The 22,599-nt window shown below is 37.8% G+C and overlaps 1 protein-coding gene across 2 annotated transcripts in view; it reads right to left on the bottom strand.

Moving 5' to 3' along the window:
- The window catches only part of LOC115511098 (von Willebrand factor A domain-containing protein 8), a 289,504-nt gene that overhangs the window by 112,313 nt on the left and 154,592 nt on the right, over positions 1-22,599 (bottom strand). For both annotated transcript variants that reach the window (XM_030311601.1, XM_030311610.1), the window contains exons 20-27: positions 15,245-15,353; positions 13,391-13,529; positions 11,534-11,733; positions 4,235-4,345; positions 3,256-3,320; positions 2,700-2,825; positions 1,426-1,535; positions 443-597 (exon numbers count right to left, since the gene is read on the bottom strand). In XM_030311601.1, the coding sequence (XP_030167461.1) occupies positions 443-597; positions 1,426-1,535; positions 2,700-2,825; positions 3,256-3,320; positions 4,235-4,345; positions 11,534-11,733; positions 13,391-13,529; positions 15,245-15,353 (1,015 nt within the window). The remainder of the gene's footprint in view (positions 1-442; positions 598-1,425; positions 1,536-2,699; positions 2,826-3,255; positions 3,321-4,234; positions 4,346-11,533; positions 11,734-13,390; positions 13,530-15,244; positions 15,354-22,599) is intronic.

Raw genomic sequence — 22,599 nt, 5'->3', positions numbered from 1 at the left:
GTTGAAAAAATTTAATTGACAGTAATGAGACCCCAACAAATTTAACTTTAAAAAATTCCGGAAGACATGTTATTTTGTTAAGTTTCCAATGTTCCTCTTGACAGATTACACGAGCACACAACAAGACAATATGATATAAAATTACCATCAGTAGGTTAAGCAGTTAACTGTATCACATGAACTCCCATGTACGGAGAATACGGGCTTTCCCTTACGAACCAATATAATTGCATTACCCTATAAATGGTAATTTTAAAAAAACAATGAAACTCTTTATGTAGAATGCATTTTTTAATGCCTGATTTGGAATATAGTCTTGATCTAAAATGTTTACCAGAATATCATTACATTTTTAATCACTCCTCAACTAGCCTTATAGATTAGAGGCTAAACCAAGTAGAAAAAAAACATCTATTAAATAATTGAAAATACTGGTGCTTACCATGAGATCTGGGAAACCGACAACAACCGTAGCATAACTAGTCTCATCTGAGAGAATTCGGTTAGGAGAGGCAATCTTTTGTCCCACTGCTGAACTTAGATTTTCAGATGATAGTTGATCACTTGAAATTTTATGAGGTATGCTGAAATCTGTTTCTGCAGTGGCAGAGAAACATTAGATACCATATGCCCCTACAATGCTCCAGGAATTAATTTTTGCAAGATTTCATTCTTGCCAACTCAAATAGAAAAGCACAAGTTAAAAAAGAGAAAACAGTTTAATTATATTCATGGCCTTTTGTTTGAGAAAACTCCGTTTTTACAGTCAAGGCGTCTTCTCTAAGTGAATGCAAGTATTTACTGAATTCAAAATTTTATTAGTGCTTAAGAGACTCTTAAAAACTGAGAACAAACTGACGGTTGATGGGGGGTGGGAGGGTGGGGAGGGTAGGTGATGGTATTGAAGAGGGCATCTTTTGGGATGAGCACTGGGTGTTGTATGGAAACCAATTTGACAATAAATTTCATATATTAAAAAATAAATAAAATAAATAAACATTAAAAAAATTTATTAGCAATGCATATTATCACTAATAGCACCCTGCAGAAATGATGTGAAACTGCCCCAACCAGTGCTGGTAATGGTATGTTTTAGATTTTTTCCATAAGTACTATTCACCCTCTAAAACTGTGATGAATTAAGTAGACATCTGATGGTCTGTGTAAAAAAAGAAAAGATGCTACCCTAAAAGACTATTAGACTTGGCACCTGAATGTATATAAAAATTCTGATTTCTCAGTTAGAAAAATCAATGACAGAACTTAAAAAAAGAGTAGATTCTCATTTACTATTTCTAAAGTAGTTACTAAGCTTTCCCTTTTAGTATGAACTTAACATATGTTGATGTTACTGCTCTAAAAGGATTCTAGGGGACTGTAAGCACGTACCCATACAGTCATAAACACAAAGAACATGGGATTTACCTTGTATGACTCCAAATCCTGTGCTAGGCAGCTCCTCTTTCAATGCGTACAATTGGCAAACCCCGCTGTCCTCAGATTCGATGTGTGCAGGCTTAGTTAAAAGATATTTCCTGCAAACAAACAAAACATCTAAGTGAAAAAAGTTCTTCTTTTTTAATAATTGTGCATCCAGGCTATGAAAAATCAGAATTCTACCCCTTTCCCCCAACGCTTCTTTTTTATATTCAGAGTAAAATTTGTAGTTTCTGAGTTACCTCATGAATTAACAAATAACTTCTCAATACTGTGTATAAGGAGCAGCGCATAATAACAATGCACTAATAAATATGAGCCAAAATCTAACACTTCCTGTAAGAGGAAGGGCTGCAAAAATAATAATAATAATAATAATAATAATAATAATAAAATAAATAAATAAACAAATAAATAAAGCAATTCTAATGAGAAACTACCCCCACCCCTGTATCATGGGACCCGCTATTGATATGACTGTTTCATCAGTCAGTCAGTCAAGTGGGAGCCTGGTCTCTGATTTCTGACCAGCTGAGGGACAGAAGCCCTAACCATTGTAACCACTGTAATCCCCTTGATCTACTTATTTTTAAGATTTCTAAAATAGGGATGTATAAATAGGCAGAAATCTTTTGCAGCAGGCTACTTCTGCTTGTGACCCGAGGGGAAGAGAGAGTCTGTATTTAGCCAGTAGAGGTAATGTGTGAGAGAGGGGGACTTAAAATTTACTGTGCACCCTATTTATGTCAAGTGCATATAATGGCCCTTTCTTCAAGAAGTGTATATAGTCCAATGGTGGCAGGCAACACAAACACGAACATAACTAAGTAAGAGCAACCAAGATAGAATGAAGAAGAAACTTCTAAGGGGTGAATTCTGTGAAGTTCCAAAAAGGCAACAGCTCTAGGGCAGAGACTATGACCCTCTGAAGAGAGGATAAATCAAAAATCTATTTTGAAGCATCTCTGGTTTGGTAAGAATACAGTGGATTCTCAATGTACTAATAGGAAAAATCCAAAGAAATATGGATCAGACATAAAAGTCATTATGTTTCTACTGTTCATTTCAATGTCATTCTCTGAAACACTTTCATGATTACTCCGTGAAGTGATATTTAATTGGTTTTCATTTTTTCCCTCCCCTTCTTCTTTCACCTATAGAGATGCCAAATTCAGAAACTGTGTGTGAAAAGACAGACTGGAAGACAGAACAGTAAGGATGCTGGGTAAATGCTCTATGAGAGGCTACGTAAATCCACCCACTGGTGTGTTCCACTCTCCACCAGAAGCCACTTGTCCTCCGCTACAAGGAAGACTGTCTTGAGGTCGATGGGAAGTGAGATGGTGTGTGTTCGCCCTTCGAGAACATCCAGCACAGTCAGGCTGTTCCTGAAAGAGGAGAAGAAAACTATCTGAAAGGAAATGATGAGGGTAATGATTGAGTAACAATGGCACAGTCATTTCATGATACTTCATGCAACCCTAAAGAGAATGTTTTCAAGACTAAATAATAATAAAGAGAAATGTTAATTGAGAAAACAGATCTATAAAACTCTAAACTCTGTAGGGGTATGCATAGGAAGAAATAATGGATGCTGATAACCACCAAGCTGGCAGTGGTGGTACTTTGAAATTAAGAGCACTGTCTTTTCTTAGGTCTGGATTTAAATGTTCTCGCAATGTGGGATGAGTTGCTTTTACAATAGCATATTTGTAATGTGGTTATATTGGTTTTATAATAAGCAAGTATAATTAAATGAGGAAACAGAATGGGCAAACTAAGGATCCCAGTTTAAATCTTCTATAGCAAAGCACTCACCCATTTTCTTTGTAGAATACTAGCCAGTTTTTGTGCGAAAATTCTTTACACATTTTATAAGTTTCCTAAAGACAAAACCAAACAAAATATTCACATTAAATGTGTGAGATGCAGTCATGTCTCTTCAGTTGCTTTCCCTTAAATAAAGTTCTCCAACATGTAAAACATGTAATCCTGTGAGAAGCCGCCTCTTTATTTACTCCAAGGCTCTTACGGTGATGTGGATTCAAATACAATTCAAAATTTATTGTGAACTATGTGCTAAAACATCTTTTAGGATAAAAGTTTAAAAAATAATGCCAAATACTGGTTAGAGATAAATATGCTATCTGGCGAGTAACTGTGGAATTTATACCATAATATAGACATAAAGGAAATACTGCTTTTTGTAGATTTGGATGTATTTACGGCATTTAAAACATCTTTTTTTTTCTTTCCATGGTCTTTTAAGACTTATGTATTGCAGGGCAGAAGGTAAGTCGTATTTTATATCCATTACCTTTCTCTGAATGGCAGAATAAATTCTCTTGGGTTGGCCTGAAACTTATTTACTAGTTTAATTTAGTTAATAAGTTCAAATGTTTATTCATCTAGTAGGTGCACCCGGGTGTCATACTTGCCAGTTTATCATATAAATCCAAAACATAAACATATTAACTCAAAAACAGTTCAGTGACTGCATGATTAGGAATTTGTCATGAATATCACCCTCAAGAAGCCCACGAAGCTCTATCATTATTATAGCTCAGTCCTGACAAGTCTTCATGTGAGTACGATGTATACAAAAAAAAGCTATTGGTGTTAGTTATATGTGTATCAGTGTCTTTTCATATTGCGTTAAAATCTACAAGCGCACAATAAGAGAATTCTCTTGTGCTGTAAATAAAAGGCCCTGAGAAGAATGGGCATGCATGCATCTTTAAGGTAGAAAACTACAGAAGTCCTTGGCAACTTGCTGGACAAGTTGGGTATTCCTTACAGCTTCCTCCTTGTTCCACCAGGAAGATTTCTTAGGTGTAACCTCTTCGGAAGGGAGGATGAGATGTCGAAGGGCTCGGCTAGTGGTGTCTAATAAGAGGATGACATTACTCTGGAAATAAAGAGAACAGTAAACAGCTCAAGATGTTCTTTTTTTTTTTTTTTTTTAAGCAGCAGCTTCTTGACAACCTGGGAATAAAACATATAGTGGTAAACCGAAAGGAAGATGACAATATTGAAATACTTAAGAGACACCATAAAGATACTAAATGGTTTTCCTTAATACAGAATTTAAAGTAGTAGATGGTTTTATGAAAATATTTCAATTATGTAATGCAGAAGGGAGTCTCTGTGAAGATTTTATCTTAAAACCATCCCCTTCTATACACAGGCTATTTTAACCATGGTTCTGTTTTATTATATACTTGAAATTAAGAGGATTGATAATTTTTAAAGTCCATTTACTTTCATAAAACTTACATGTCAAGAGTGTTTTGTTGAAAATTGTCTTACATTGTGCATAACTAAATCTCACTCATGCTTTTCACAAATCCAGATTTACTTCAGAAAATGTGTACATGATAAATAGATGGGTTAGCAAGAAAATATTAGGATCTCAAGAACTTAATTCATAATGAGTGTGTCTTCATTTCAAAACTCACAGTTGGTGCTGTAATAATGTACAAACAAGAGATTTCTCTCCAGTAGTATTAATCACAGTTTTGCAAATGAAGTAATAATCTCCCAGTAATTAGCAGTGTTTTTTCAAGAAAAAAAATTTAAGTAAATCTCAAGCATTACAATCAATGAACAGAAATACATGAATAAGAACTTAAAATTGAGAAAGCCAGAAAAGATTAAATATTTTAAAGAGATGCTATTAGCTTGGCTTTTTTTTTAAGTTAAAATTTAAACATGTTTGAAGATTAGACAAAAAGGTTTGCAGGGTACCTGGGTTGCTCAGTTGGTTGAGCGTCTGACTCTTGGTCATGATCCCAGGGTCTTGGGATTGAGCCCCATGTTGGACTCATGCTGAACCACTGACCATGGAGCCTGCTTGGGATTCATTCTTTCTCCCTCCTTCCCTCTCTTTCTTTCTCTCTCTCCCCCTCTGCTCTCTCTCCCACTCACACACACTCTTTTTCTAAGATAAAACAAAAATCAAAAAACTCCGAGAGCCCCAAAAACGTTCGCAAAAAGGCACGTACAAGCTGTTTGTCAAGCCTCATTGTTATGCAATGGTCTTTTTCTAGAAAGTTTTTGTTTTGTTTTGTTTTAAATTTGGGTCTTCTCCAGCTATCCTAACCCTTAGGAACTTTTCATTTCAAAAACTTTCTTTGGGGAAAATGAAGTCATAAAGCACCCAAAGAATTACTGTATAGTTTGTGAAATATAGGAGACAAAATAAAAAATGTTTGTTGGCTTGTTTCTTAGTGTTTACTGAGCAGCTTATATTTAAAGCACAAAGGAGAACACAATAATGAATTAACCATGACCCTTGCCCTCTCTTATGTGGTCCAGTTAGAAATAAAAAGAAAGGCAAAACGATTGATGATGGGCATTGAGGAGGGCACTTGGGATGAGCACTGGGTGTTGTATATAAGTGATGAATTATGAGAATCTACCCCCAAAACCAAGAGCACACTGTATACACTGTATGTTATCCAACTTGACAATAAATTATATTAAAGTTTAAAAAAAGAAATAAAAAGAAAGGCAGAAAGATTGATGATTCATCCACTAACCTGGGACCTCATAGTGCGGTTTCAAGTGTATTTTACTAGCTTATTGTACTGAAGTGCTCAAAAATTAAAGTAGTATTTGTACCGTGCAGTTTCCTTCACTGAATCCTGGCTGTTAAAAAATTCTATTAAACATGTTGACAGAGTTTAAACTTCTCCACAAACATCACTCTTAGAATGCATCATTGGTATGACAGGCAATTTTCCATTCAGGACGTGTGTTACAGATATTCTTTTTAAAATCATTTCATACGAGAGGTATTATTTCTGGCCTTTGAAAGTTTGAAAAGGATGGCAGTACCTTAAAGTACCTTAAAGTTACTTAAGAAAATGTATTAACTAACAAATTAAAAAGTGACAGTCTTATTCCATTCTAGATTAAATCTTTTTTTTTGAGGAAGTATTTTTTTATTTTTATTTTATTTTATTTTATTTTATTTTATTTATTTATTTTTTTTAATATTTATTTTTGAGACAGAGAGAGACAGAGCATGAATGAGGAAGGGTCAGAGAGAGAGGGAGACACAGAATCCGAAGCAGGCTCCAGGCTCTGAGATGTCAGCACAGAGCCCGACGCGTGGCTCGAACCCACGGACCATGAGATCATGACCTGAGTTGAAGTCGGATACTTAACCGACTGAACCACCCAGGCGTCCCTTGGAAGTATTTTTTTAAAGGAGAAACTCTTTCTTGTATGATAAATATGAACAACATTAACATGAATTCTTAGCGCTTTAGCAGTTTGGGATAATATTAACTTTTCTAAGCAAAAGAAAGTTCTAAAAATAATGTTTGATTCCAAAATATAATTAAGCAGAAGAATAAGCAGATGATTAAACAGATACGATTAAGCAGAAAAATAAGTATGGTTTTGCATTTTTCTTCCTTTTTAGGGTCTAATACTTATATACTCATAACTTGGCATAAGCAAATTGAAAACCTGTGCCTTTCTGAACGACAGAAAGCATATATGTATTTGCAGCCATCGTTGGACTTAGAATTAGTTTTAGAAACAATTGGCAACATGAAGGAGTTCTGTTGGTCCATCCTTTTGGATGTTAATGGTTTCCTTCTGTAAATGACTAATGATATATTCTGAGTTTAAAAACAGAATTTTGCGTCACACATGAGTACATGTAACTGTGGCTTTGGTGCTCCTTTAAGGGGGGCAGGGAGAAGAAGTGAGCAATTTTATTATGTTTGTATCTGACTGGGAGAAAAGTAACCTCTGGATGACCTCAATGTCCTAAAGTCTGAAATTCTAAACTTCGTACAGATGTAATAAGTAATCTCATGGCAGGAGAGGGGGAAGGGTGGAGGGTCTTTATTTTTAGGCATGGCCAAGTTTCCCTTTCCTCACTTAAGATTTTATTTTAGCGAGGAAGCTTTGAACAACTTCTTTAACCAGGGAAATGCATCCATAGCAAGCTTTAGACAAGGGATAGTGGAATTAATGGCAGTGATTCTCTGCAATATTTTAGCTCTGCTCTCAGTGAGGGCAGGATGGGGAAGGAGGAACTGATGGCAGTGCACACATTTGTTATTTGATTAGAATTATTTATCATTTGTCCAATTTTACAGATGCATGCTGTCCATTTGAAACTAAAGAGGTCTTACCTCCTAACAGGGTTTTAATATGATGGCTAAGATACCCTCTTTGGGAAAAGAGTCAGTTCAGAGGGTACAGTGGGAGTATTCCTACAAGCTAGGCATGCCTTCTCAGGGTGCTGAGGTAGCTTTCTAGAAAACTGTTCAGGCTGTGGTCAAAGGGACAAGTCAGAATGTCAGGAGACAAAGTGCTGGCCATGGAAGTTGACAGTCTGGCCACGACAGTTGTAAAATGCTGAACAGAGTATTACACTGAACAGAGTATTAATCAGCAATGTTGCCAAATAATTGGATCTTCTGAGAAAATAAAATACTTGCTAAGAATCTAAAAATCTAGTACTTTCCAAGAATTGGTATATGTAAAATTGAAAGTTAATTTGACAGCTGAAAATTTGGCAGGATTGTTTGAATAAATACTCCAAATTTAAATTCTTACTCAATTGACTTGCTGAATTAAAAATCACCAAGATAGCATGTGTTTTTTATGACAGATTCTTCTCATTGTAGAATTCAATTCAATGCCACTGATATTTTATTAGAAACCTGTAACACAAGGGGTGCTTGGGTGGCTCAGTCGGTTAAGCAACCCTCTTTTGGTTTTGGCTCAGGTCATGATCTCAGTTTGTGAGTGCAAACCCCACGTTGGGCTCTGCACTGACAGTGCAGGGACTGCTTGGAATTCTCTTTCTGCCCCTCCCCTGCTCATGCTTATGGTCTCTCTCTCTCTCTCAAAATAAATAAATAAACTAAAAAAAAAAAAAAAAAGAACCTATAAAGTAAAACCCTTATTCCATGTGATGGATACAAACTTTTATAAGCAATATGTGGATATTTATAAACTCTGCTTTGCAGGAGAAAGTGAAAATGAAAAAAAAAAGTGAAAACCTGAAAAAATTTAACTCAGAATTCATGATTATTATTTACGCAAGGCCTAAAGTTAAAGTTGACTTATTTACTCAGTGAAACACTGACATGTTATTTATGCAACATTTCCTCTTGATTAGACACAGTCTAAAAGTATTGTTTCTTGGTAACACTTTGTTCTCCTAGTGACTTTAAGTATTCGTAAGTAGCAACACTGCTTTTCTTTAATATTTTCCTATTATGAATACTTTTTAATTTTTCACACTATTCTTTTCCCCAAGTAGCTATAGTGAGTGAGATGGTGGATGGAATTTAATTCTGGTGGGGCCAATCCAATCTGGTTTGAATCTCAGTTCATTATGTAGCTAGCGGGCAGGTTATTGAAACTCTCTGAGCCTCCATTCTCTCAAATGTAAATCTGGCTGACGGGTATCTCAGTGGGCTACTGGAAGAATAGCATGGGATGATGTATGTAATCTTTCATTTGGCACACTGCCAACATTTAATAACTGCTCCTTCTGTTTGCGAGGCTCATCACTTAGCCTTCTGGGATACCACACTCCCTGCCCTGTCCACCTACTTCACTGGCCACTCATCGTCAATCCCCTTGGTTGATTCCCCCGTATCTCCCTGATTTCTTAATATTTCATTGCCCCAGGGCTTGGACTTCTCTGCCCACACTCACTCTCTTGGTGACCTCTTTCAGCCTCGTGGTTTTCAGTAACATGTACATGCCAAGACTCCCAAATGTTCTGATCTCTCCCCTGAACTCCAGGCTCATCTACTGGGATGTCTAACAGGCATCTCACATTTAATCAAAGGTCTACTCCCTCCCAAATCAATTCCTCATCTCAGTTGATGGCGACTCTGTTCTTTCAGTTGCTCATGCCCTAGACTTTGAAGTTGCCCTTAATTAGCTCCATCCTCTCTCACCCCATGCATCTGATCTGTTAGGAAATCCTGTTGGTTCTACCTTCAAAATATATCCAGAACCCATCATTACTTACAACCTCCATACTCTAAACTGCAATTACCTCTTGCTGGATCACTGCAAAAATTTCTTTACTAGTCTCCTTCGTTCTGCCTTACCACCTACAGACTATTTGCTGCAGAGGAGCCAGAGAAATCTTTTAAATATATAAGTTAGGTCATGCTACTCCTCTGCTTGAGATGCTCTAACACCTTCCTCTTCCACCCACAGTCAGGGCCCAGGACATTACAATGGTCTATGAGGCTCTGCACAGTCTGCTTCCTCACTCCCTGCACCACGTCCCTGCTCCAACTAGCTGAGTAACCTGTGATCTCACCTCCTTATGCTCTCCCCCTTGCTCAATCTTCCCCATCACACTTCTTTAACGATGGAACAAAAGCATGCTCCAGCCTCTGGGCCTCTGCCTGGAACGCCCTTATTTTAGATATCTGTTCTCCCCCTCTCGTCCCTCAAGCCTTTGCTTAAATATCCCTTCCTCAGTTAGGCGATCCCTGCCCATCTACCCTACTTTGAATGGCAATCTTCCTGCCAGCCTTGCTTCTCCTCTTCTAGCTTGAGATATAATTTACTTCTTTTGCTCATTGTCTGTCTTCCTGTACCACAATGTAAGCTTTTCAGGACAAAAATTATTGTTGTTTTCTTTGCTGCAGCATCCCCAGTAATAGGCACATGATATAATTTGTTGAATGAATAATATGCTTGAATGAATAGTATGGTATTTGGTAGATACTAGGTGGATAATAAGCATGCAAAAACATTGCACTCCTTTCTATTGGTATGGTACAGATTAACTTAGACCTTCAGAATTCTCACTAATTGAGACACAGCCTGCTTTTTGATCTATACCTTCTATTTGGAATTATTTTTTTTTTTAAATTAGTGTTTTTTATTATTTATTTTTGAGAGACAGAGAGAGACAGAGCACGAGCAGGGAGAGGCAGAGAGGGAGAGAGACACAGAATCCGAACAGGCTCCAGGCTCTGGGCTGTCAGCACAGATCTCCACCCAGGGCTTGAACCCACGAAGCGTGAGATGATGGCCTGAGCCAAAGTCAGATACTTAACCGACTGAGTTACCCAGGCGCCCCTGGAATTATTTTAAGCTTGACTCTAAACACCTGTACTTTTCATTAGTGCTATCTTACACTAGTAGTGATGGTTAAAACTTGAGCTTCATTACATACCAAAGGAGTTCAGTGTCATCGTGCAGTGAACGGAAGGTTTATGTCCTCCCAAAATTCATATGTTGAAATCCTAAACCCTGGCATTTAGGATTATTAGGAGGTAGGGGTCTATGGGAGGTGATTAGGTCATTAGGGTGGAGTCCTCCTGAATGGGATCAGTGGTCTCATAAATGAGACACCAATGCGATCCCTCGCTCTTTCTGCCCTGTGAGGTTACAATGAACAGACAGCTATCTAGCAAGTGGGTTCTCACCAGACACCAGATCCAGATTTGCTTATTCTTGATCTTGGATGTCCCAGCCTCCAGAACTGTGAGAAATAAATTTCTGTTGTTTATAAGCTCCCTAGTCTATGCTACTTGTGTTATAGTAGCCCAAACAAGACCAAGACAAGTCCATTCACTATATGTTTGTGGCTGTGCCTACATTAAGAATGTCATTCAGGTTTCAAATAAAACGCATCTCCTAAGGGGAGCACCCCTTCATACTGTTACTTCCACCTTCCACTTCCTCCTCCCCCACCCCTATCACTCCCCAGGACATTGTCTCGTTTCTATACAGCACTTATCACCGCCTGAAACCAGCATATTTATTTGTTGGCTTACTTTATGGTCTGTCTCCCCAAAGAGAATGCAAGTTTCACAACAAAGAATTATCCGGCCTCAAATGTCATTAGTGCTGAGGTTGAGAAACCCTAATTTACATGCTTCCAGAATTATAGGTCATGTTGAAGTCTCCGCAGAGAAGATATTAGCCTGCCTTTGTGGTACTGACAAAACACAGCTCTGATCCCTCCTTGATGTTTATGAAAGCACGTATTTTCACTTGTAGGTTGCGAATCACCTTTGCCTTTTTCTTCACACAGCTTACTCTTGGCGTAATTGTACCATGTGAGTAGCCCGGGATGCCTTACCTGCTGCTCGTGGAGAACCACTTGACTCTTGAGGGGATTTCCCAGCGGTGCCACTGTCACAAATGGGTGCCAAATTCTACTGGCCATTCTTGGGAAGAGGTCAGAGAGGTCCACCATGTAGCCACTTTTCCCCGTCGTGTTCAGAAAGTATAAGGTGATGGGATTGCATGCAACTACATAGAGGGTATTTTCCTCATTTTCTGTAATGACAAAAAGGTGTTAACTGTGTGATCTGCAGTAGATTTTCTGACTGGTCAAGAGGTCCAGTGAAATCTGAATCATGAGACTGAGCACACAGCTGGAACTCAGTGGACAAACCGTGATGGATTGATTAGGATATACATACGTTATGTATATGTATCAATTAACTTTGATTCTAACCTCCCAAAATGCTCTTTTCTCCCAAAAATACAGAAGAGGTATAAAAACAAAGAAACAAAAAACAATTAAAACTCTAGTTTGCATAAGTGGACAATACTGAAACAGAGAGTTCAATTACAGAAAGGGCAGCATTATTTTTATGGGCCAATTCTGACTGACGGCAGCTGCCTGGAATGTTGTTCTGAGAACCATGAGGCCAGGACAAGGTTTAACCAGAAAAGCGCTCCTGGTTAGCGATGCCTCTCACTGGCATGGGGCAGAGGATCACAGCATACTTATTTCCAATTCTGAAAGATGGGACAAGGGTCAAAGTTCAAGCTTTATACATAAAATCCGTATTTATTCTCTACTGGTGAATGTAAAATATCTTCATAAGAGCACCTGTCTGTTACCAAAAACCCCTGTGTATATGTACATATATATATACATATATATATATACACACACACACGTATATACACACACACATATATGTGTATATACATGTATATATATGTGTGTATATACACATACATATATGTGTATATATGTGTGTGTATGTGTGTGTATATATATATATTGTGTATATATATATATACATATATATATAATTTTTTGCCCTCATTTTACTTATTTTGATGGGGGTGGGGTGGAGGAGCAGAGAGAGAGGATCCCAAGCCAGCTGTCAGCGCAGAGCCCGATGTGGGACTCGAACTGGTGAATCCTGAGATCATGACCTGAGCTGAAACCGAGTCAGACCCTTAACTGACTGAGCCACCCAGGTGCCCCAAAACCTTGTATATTTTTAAAGCATATATTTTTATTCCACAAAGCTGATTTTGGGAATAAATAATATTCATAGAACTTAGATAACAAAAACTTGCTTCTGAATTTTCCCCTCAACAATCCCCATCCTAGGCAAGTTAGAAACTCTCTCCCTTTCTTCTGTCATCACCTCTGTTTAATAGGACCTTAGGAACTGCCCTCGATTGAAAACTTCTGCCAAAAAGTACCCAGGGCACACTGTATGAGTCAGTAGGAAATGGCAGCAGTCCAGAAATGTAGATGCCAAAAATTCACGTCCTTCATTTGCCATTCTTTAAAATAAATGTAATGACTGCAAAGCACTCCAGCCGTGCTTTGGTGGTTCACGCCATCATCAAACTGGAATCCCAGCCCCCAAATCCAATGTTTCTCTTTTTCTTGTTCCCTTCTATTTTTAGCACATGCCTGGGTGTGTTTAACTTTGTGCTACAGTTGTAATGAGAAACAGACATATGCATACAAACTTAGCGGTGCTTATGTGGATTCCACAATAGTATTTTGTTAGGTTGTTATAGGAAATCAGGTCTAAATTGCATATAATTACTATCCAATCCAATATGACACAGTTACTGAGTCTATCATAGACTTTTTGATGTCTAGAGATTCTTTCAATCCCTCTTTTAGAAAAAAGTCAGTACAGGAAGGAAAAATCAAAAGAATAAATTGACATACCACATGACGTAGCAATGTCACAGATTAAGTTAATTTCATCCAATGGTAATTTGCAGGAGGCACATTCTTCAGTAAAGGTTTGGGATCTTTCTTCATATCTTTCTATTGGATACTCTTGTATGTTTATAAGTGCTGGACCCTATAATAAAGAGTTGTCTGAGTTAAGGAATTTGGATAGTTACTAAAATGTAGAAAAACTGAAGTTTTTCTAAAATATGAAATTTAAATTCAAATACCCAACATCTTGATATACCTCTTCTTATTTTGTTGACTATCATGGTACCTATAACAATAATAATACCATATACTTGCATTTATAAATGCTTTCAATTGTCCTATCTTAATTTCTCACTTTCTTTTCTTTTTACTCACAAGGTACACCAGATGAAAAACCCCATAGGATTTCTGATTACTTTATTCCTTCCTAAACAATGGTCAAGGTTTGAACTCCAAGTATTGGGACCCAGGGCTGTCCAAACTAGGAAAATAATCTGTAAATGCATGAATCAGGACCTTATATAGTTCCATTGTAAAGAATGATTATTATACCATTATATAGAATATAATGGCTAAACTTCAGTCTTTGAAATAAAAGCTTGCTGATAATTACTGTTGTTTACAAAAGGTAGAATATTATACACATAGTGAAAATTATTCAATATAAACATAAGCAGAGGATCTAATTTAATAATATTATTGATATTAGGGCTGGTACTTAGAGAAAACAACTATATAGAAGAATTACATAGATGTAACTACACTTTCAATATTCCCATGCCATACAGTCCTTTTTTTAAAGTTTATTTACTTATTGAGAAAGAAAGAGAGAGAGCACGTGCACAAGTAGGGGGTGGGTACAGAGAGACGGAGAGAGAAAATCCCTAGCAGGCTCCACGCTGTCAGCACGAACTGTGAGATCATGACCTCGGCTGAAATCCAGAATTGGATGCTTAACTGACTGAGCCACCTAGGTGCCCCCAGTCCTTAATTAATCAAAAATGTCTGGGTTAGATGGTGACTGTTGTGGCATCCCTGCCACCCTCCATCCTGCCCCTTTCTATCTAGTCTGCATCTCTGGAGCTGGAAATCTAAAAACAACATTCCTCAAACTCCCTTGCAGTAAGGGTTCTGGATGTGATTTCGGTTCTGCCAATTAAATGCACTTAAATGGCCCACAGGTCAAGTGTGAGCCATTGCTTGCTTTTGTAAATAAAACTTGACTACAACACAGCCACATTCATCTGTTAGCCTATTACCTACGGTTGCTTTTGTGCTATCACAGTAAAGTCAAGTAGCTGCAACAGAATCTGTATGGCCTAAAACATTAACCATCTGGCTCTTTACAGAAAAAGTTTGCTGATCCTGCTTCGCCGTGTCGCTGCCAGCAGCAGGGATGGTAGTAGAAGCAGACACACTGAACTTGAGACTAAAAGTCCAGTGGTGGCCCCTTGACTTCTGTTTCTTCTGTCCTTTCCAATGATATTACAAGCATCCAATTCCCCACAGTAAATCCCTTTCTGCTTGAATACCTAAAGGAGTTTCTGTTGTAACTAACAACTGATACTCCTTTCCTTTGCCTTTTTACATGAAAACAAGGATCATGGAGTAACTTTTAGGAGGACACACAACATACCTGACTCTAATTCACGTTGGCTCTTAGGAATTCTACTAGTCACTGACAATGACCTACACTGAGTTCCTCAGAGGCCAGGCTGGCTTGAGAGTTGGAGTGGAAGTTAAATCTAAAATAACCTCAGAACAAGTTATTTTGGAGATTGTATGGAGTTTTCCCCAGGGAACATATAGAAAAAGCTGTAACATTCAGTATTTGAATGAAGAAATGACGGTGTCAACCTTTACGTCTATGTGATGAGTTACTGCTGGACACAACAGTTTTTGCATTCCATTTCTTGACTGACCAAACGTCCAGAAGCCCATGAACGTCTGCTCTGGCAGAGGCAACCTGTCAAGGATGATTTGAAAAGTAAACATTTCTTGTTTCCGAGTCATAGGAAAAACCCAACCCATCTATTATACAAGTAAATTTGAAGAATGTTTTACTTACAAGTGAATTATATTTTAAGACAGTCTATGATACAACACTTGGAATATACTTTAAGAAGAAGATTTCATTTTTGCCCTTTGCAATGACATGGATGGAGCTAGAGAGCATAATGCTGATCGAAATTCAGTCAGTCAGAGAAAGACAGACACCATATGATTTCACTCATATGTGGAATTTAAGGAACAAAACAAATCAGCAAAGGGAAAAAGCAGAGAGAGGGGGAGAAATCAAGAAACAGATTCTTAATTATAGAGAACTGATGGTTACCAGAGGGGAGGTGGATGGGGGTGTGGGCTAAATAGGTGATGGGGATTAAGGAGTGCACTTGTCATGATGAGCACTGAGTGATGTATGGAATTGTTGAATCACTATGTTGTACACCTGAAACTAATATAACACTGTATGTTAACTAACTAGAATTAAAATAAAAAGTTAAAAAAAAAGACTTCACATTTCTGAAACTCAGAAGCTAAGGTCCTATTTGGTTTTTATCTTGATGACAAACATAATTAAGATTTACATATTTTTCCTTGAATGGGTAAAATACTTAGCAATTTAACATCTTAGTTCCTAGCAGAGTACAGGAAGGATTTAAAGAAAAAAATGAAGCAATCCAACCATATTTTTAGTCTATTCTTTTTTTTTTTAAGTTTATTTATTTGAGAAAGAAAGATAGCGTGAAAGCAGGGGAGGGGCAGAGAGAGATGAAGAGAGAGAGAGAATCCCAAGCAGGTTTCGCACGATCAGAGTGGAGCCTGATGATGGACTCAGACTCATGAACCATGGGATCATAACCTGAGCTGAATCAAGAGTCAGACATTTAGCCAACTGAGCCACCCAGGCACTTCTAGTCTATTCTTTTAAATTTGGCATCAAATAATAAACAGTAAAGAAACTACCAATCACATATTTGTAAGTTGTACAAGGCAAGTCTCAGAGAGTATTTTAGCTCTTTAAACTTTTTTTCTACTTTGAAGTATAATATACATACAGAAATGTTCATATAAATGTGTCACTTAGCCCTGAACACACCTGTGTATCCAGGTCATTACCTCCACCAAGGGAGTTACTGTCCTGACTTTAATGGAATTATTCTGTGTTTAGATTCCTTTTTATTTAAAGTGACTTTTAAATAAAGTGATTTGTCAAAATATGGCAATGCTAAACTATAAAACCACAGACAAATTTTTGAGAAGAAAGCCTTCGCATTTTAATCATACTATATTTTCTTCAAATCTTTAAAAAAAGAACCATTGATTTGTTATTTAATTTATTATAAATTTCTTATTCTGTGGTAAGGAAAAGCAAAAAATGATTCACAGTTAAGAAGTTGTTTAAAAATAATGCATGTATGGCTATAAGTTAAAATGCATGCTCAGAATGAGTTTGATAATCATTAAAAGGGTATAGATTTATATTTAGAAATTATTTTATTTTCAGTAAAATACACAATATTTCCATATGCATACTAAGACCATGTAAGGCTCAGATACTGTTTACATAAAATAACAGAACCAAACATTCTGGTGGAATATGCTTTGTCCCTTTGAAATGCTAATGTTTAACATATACACAAAATAAATTAAAAAGAAATTTACAGTGAAATTCTTCTAATTCATATGACATAAATCTCTCAAAGGGATATATGTGCTTATTTATCTATCACCTCAAATAACATTTTAAGTGTCTGGACAATTATCCTGATTGGTCACCCACTTCCCTGTTTTAACTGGAAATGAGGTGGGAGGGGCACTGAGTTACGGGATTTACGGTTATTGTGTTCTCTATTTTATTAAAAAATTTTTTTATGTTTATTTTTTGAGAGAGAGAGAGAGAGAGAGAGAGTAAGCTGGGGAGGGGCAGAGGAAAAGAGAGAGAGAGAAATCCCAGGCAGGTCCCACGTGGGGCTTGAACTCACAAACCGTGAGATCATGACCTGAGCCAAAACCGAGAGTCAAATGCTTAACCGACTGATCCACCCTGTGGCTCTCGTGTTCTCTCTTTTAAATGTAATAAAAACACATTTCTGTGTCAAAGGGGCAGATCCTGAAAACATCTTGCAGACTAGAATCTCTCTCTTCTTGTTTAGGGAACAAACTATTCTTCACTCGCTTTTGGCAGTTCACTGAAGGAGAGTTAGATTTTCAAATAGAGAAGGAGAAAACAGAGGAACGACACACCTAATTTCCCTCTGGCCTAGAAGACTTAGTGTAACAAAATGCAGGAGACCCGGGTTCTAGTTCTAGTTCTTTTATTAATCAGCTCTACAAACCCGGGGAGGGAACAGTCAGCTAACTGCTCTGAGTGTTAATTTCTTCCTCTGTGAAATGACGGGTGTCATCTGCAAGTTCCTCACAGCCTGAGGAATCTTGGATGATCACTGGAGTGAGTAGAGGCAAACCTCAGTGTTAGATTCAATAGTCTTGCATTACCTTGGTGCTCTGAAGTTAAAAGTAATCAGAGTGAAAATACCTATACCTACAAATAGAATCAGTGCCCTCATAGACAGGTATGTGCTTTATTAAAGCTTATAAAAAGAGACTATAAATACATCCCCAAATTAGCTCTTTGAAGACAACAGAAACAGTTACACATCTTGAAATCTATTTAGAAGTGGACAATTGCTTTACAAAATGATCCTTGGTTGACAGGTTGCTATCTACCCTAAACAATGGATCTAAAATATCCCTTAATAATCTCACAAAAAATACAGACGCTTAAAAAAACACTTCATCCCTTTGAGAAAAAGTAACTTTATTCAGCTTCCAGTTTTTATGGACAGTTTCTGGGATACTCATGAAATCTGGTTTGAACTTACAAACTCAATCTACACTAATACAGAAATTACAGGCTGCCTGTTTCCATCTAAATATAGCACTAACTGGTTGGCAGGGTATGGGAAGGACCTTCAGGTACCCCATATAGAAACGATTCTGGACCACACAACAAAATTGCAAATGCAATAGTAGCTATAACAGAGAGACACATGTGGGGTGTTCTGGAGTTGTACAACAAACTGACTCCATCCATCCTGCTCCTTGGTAATACGAAGTATTGTTCTAAGTCTTTTCCTGTGGGCCCCAGACTGGCCAGCTGAAGTAAACCAAAGCCCCTCATTTATTTTTCATGACTAAGTACTCTCAGTAAGCTGTGCAAAAATCTATTACTAACTCTTTCCCCTTCAATAAGTTAATAGCTAGGAGAAAGGGGAAGCATTGTATTTGGGTGAATGAGCAAGCTTTGGAATTAGAAACATAATAAACATTAATTTGGACCTAACTCTAAACGAAAGGCCCTATATTTCATTACTGAAATCTGTCGTCTAACTCTAACCACACTGATGTGACAGAAATGACAATGATACTTTCCATGATTTTAAGATCCTGACACTTGTATTATTTAACTCCATTAAAGTCTTAGCTGGACTGATGTCTGGATTTGATTTGAAGGGGGAGGAGGATGAATTTAAGGCCTATAAATAGCATTACTTTTTATCTTCAATGTCATTTATGAATTTATGTTTTTTAAAACAATGAAGTATTTCAATTCATATGTTGTGATGTTTCTTAATCCCTTGTGGAAGTATTAATAGAGGCCTGGAAGTAAAAGTTTTAACTAAAAGAAAGGTGGACACCAAAATTATGACTCAGATCAAATTATAGCACTTGAGCAAGTTACAAAAAGAAAAAAATTTTCTTTCTAAGCATGCATACAATTCATAACATGATGCATATGGACACCAAAGCCGAGTAATACAGTTTGAATGACACGCGAGCAATTTGTCTAAGATTGTTTCCATAAAGAGGTGAGCTGGGGTTTTGAAGAGTATGTTCTGGCAAATTTCTGCCTTCTCTGAACATTTGCCAATACTATTTCTGGAGTCGGAAAGAAACACATGAAAAAGATTTGGATCTTTCTAGGGGCATTATGCAATTAAAAGTTGTTGACGTACCTATTGTCAACAATTCCTAAAATATCTCCTTACCACAACAACTACTAATTTTCACGGGAATAGTGGAACCTCTCAGGGTAGTTCCACCAACTCCCCAAACTTCATCAATTACTACCATCTCGGAAAAGAAAAAGAACAGCTCCGATTTTAGCAGTCCTCATTCACTCCTAATGTTTTAAATCTAACCTCTGGTAAAAATTAGGTTCGACTGTCCAACTGAGTTTGCTAGAGCCTTTCATAGAATAACCCTGACAAGTATTTCCACGTTTGGCTCCTATGCCTTCTTCTTACTCTCCAGCCAACTTAGGCCTTAGCCACCTTGAACTGCTACTTGTTCTTCTTGAACATGCTACCCATTTTCATGCTTCCATGAGGCCATTACCTCTGCCCCGAACTCCTCGCTGTTACTGCCTCGTTGATGAAATCCTTCTCATTCTTAAGGCCCAATTCAAACATTACTTCCCCTTGCATCTCTTGCCCAGATTTCTTTCTGGGCAGAACAAATCTCTTGCTCTTCTGTGTTTCCATGGAAATTTGCACATTTGGAACTGTTAGAAACTCTTAGGGTACAGTTTTATAGAAATTTGCAATTTTCAGGTTTACGGCCTGATAGAAAATAAAGTTTTAGGGGGCAAGGTCAGAAGTGAGTCTCTTGCAAATATTTATATTTATTAAAATAAACAGTGTCAGCATACTGAAAAAGAGAAAATAGAAAAAAAAACCCTCAAAACGCTTTAAATTGGTGATAATGGGTATTACTATTCCCAGTTACCCTCCCTTGTTTGCTAGAAGCTTCTGAATCTCCCTTCCCTATAATCTCACATGTTACAGGTAAATTAACTTTGTTTCATTGTAAGTGATGTGCACACAACAAATATGTGTATGCTTTTCCTTTCTTTGGGTGGCTCTGCATTAGATGTGATGGTTTCCACTTTATAACTTAGACGTATACGCCTCAGCCACCCAGGTCCCACTGACGTCACTGAAATGACTCATTTGGATGCATGAGATGGAAGAAGATTTGGGGAACCCTACTATTCTTGGCTGACAATTCTCAAATATGCTCCCCAAGATCCAGAATGACACTGTGCTGTCTTAGAGCTGGTGCCTAGCGTCACTCTGTGCTAAAGCAGATATTGTCAGCTTGCTCCACACATCTCTGGCTTTCCTTCTCCTCACAGAAGTTGCCTGACTATGGTTCTGGGGCCTGGCTTTCCTTTCTCTCCTCTTTCACGAAATTTTACTGCAAAAACCTCGCCTTTTTCTGCCATCTGCTTTACCAACCACATCTGAGTATTTTCTAACCTTAAGTTCTTTCCTTTTCTAATTATCCACATCAAGAATGATGACTGGGGTTGAATCTTTCCCAGTTGGAAACTTAACCCCCTCCTACCCTCCCCCCGCACCATACACAAGAAACCTCTGTTATTTCTGACAAAAAGACCGCAAGACTGTTAATTCATTGAGGGCAAGGCTTACATCTTACTTGAATCCTTGACTCTCTGGCACTCGGAACCCATCGGTTCTGCCACTGAAATCTCTCTTGCTCGTGGGCCTCCTTTCCTTCCCACTGCCACCAGCAGGGCCTCCCTGACTGTCACTTAAGATTACTGCAGCTGCTTCCCGACAGGTCTTCCTGCTGCCAGCTTCACTGCCTTTCAAACCAAGAGACTATGAATTTGACCATGCTACTGTCAGGCTTAAAATTCTTCTGGGATTCCCTCTGACTCTTCTCTCCCTTTTTAGCCTCATCATGGGGCACACCCTCACTTAACCCTTTGTTTTAGTCACCAAACTACTTGCGGTTTCCAAAAGGCACCACAGCCTCTTAAAAGTGTCTCTGCTTGCAATGTTTTCTTCTCCTTTAATCCCTTAAGCATTCAGCCTTGTTATCCTCCCTGACTCTCCCCCCAAGGGCAGAAGGCAGCAAACCTACCTCTCTGATTCTAGTGTGGCTCTAACACAAGTCACTCTTTACTTGGGTGCTTCTCCAATTCAACTGTGACCTCCTTGAAGGTAGAGGTAAAGCCTTCCTTCATTCACCTTTCTAATTCTGACTCCCTACCTAGTGTTTACCACATAAATGCTCAATAGTGTTTGCTAAGTGAATGCTTGGCTGCATTAGAACGGTCAACATCTTCACTTACCTACTTATCTCTCATCTCAATGGCAAGATGCAAACCACCATAGCATTCATTCTTCCCCCGTTGCATCCTGACTACATTACCCTCAACAGATGATGCAATCTACTTTGGCAGGTGTATTGGGAAGAGTTAGTTATAGATAGGGACTGGGGATGTCTATGCAGCCAAGTGACAGATACCACTTACAGATGCTTAAGGGAATCCAAGGATAGTTCTGTGAGACAGTTTAAGATAAGTATGATAGAAGATTCATAGCTCTTGACAATTTCTATATACAGATTGGTTATATTTAAAATTTTTCGGTACCTTCATAAAGGAATTAAAAACAAATGAAATGGCTGTGAAGCTACTTTAATAATATACCAAGAGAATACAGGGCAAAGGGCTATGAAACTATAAAATCTAATACCATCTTTTGCTTATGATAGTTCTGGAATGTCATTATGTAAATCTTATTATTTTTGAAAACTAAGAGCTCTTTTATGAAATGGAAGTCCATCATCATGCAGAGTGGAATTGCACACCTTAGAACTCCATGATGAGTACTATGTACTCATTTGTAAAAACCAAGACATGAAAAGAAAATGATAGCATATTATAGTTTGGAAAATGGAACGTGAGCCACAAAACTTTAAGAGAGTCTTAATGCGATAAACAGTAAACTAATAATCATTCCTAGTTTCGAAGACAAACCTAATGAAGTTACTCCAAAGACAGGCCCCGGCTGGAACGTTCTCTTTGATGCCTCTGGTACCCCATGGTTGGTCGTGGTCAGAGCAGAAGCCACTGCTATTGATGTCCCAATTACACCGAACAAGTTTTTAAAGCAGGAAACCAATTCTAGGCAAATACTCTTTCAAAGACATTCACTATAGATGAAGCTGTTCTGTCTGCAAATGCACACAACTGTTTTTATTTCTGCTGCTTTAGAAGTGTTTTCCTCACTTGATACTCACTTGATCCTCACTTGATGTTGATGTCTACCAATGTATAAATTTACTTATACTGTGTGGAAATGCAATAGAAATGCTTGGTTGGGCGCCTGGGT

Source organism: Lynx canadensis, chromosome A1 (genome assembly GCF_007474595.2).
Source record: "Lynx canadensis isolate LIC74 chromosome A1, mLynCan4.pri.v2, whole genome shotgun sequence".
Classification (NCBI taxonomy): Eukaryota; Metazoa; Chordata; class Mammalia; order Carnivora; family Felidae; genus Lynx; species Lynx canadensis.
The sequence above is the reverse complement of the archived record's forward strand: the minus strand, read 5'-3'. Positions and strand labels throughout refer to the sequence as shown.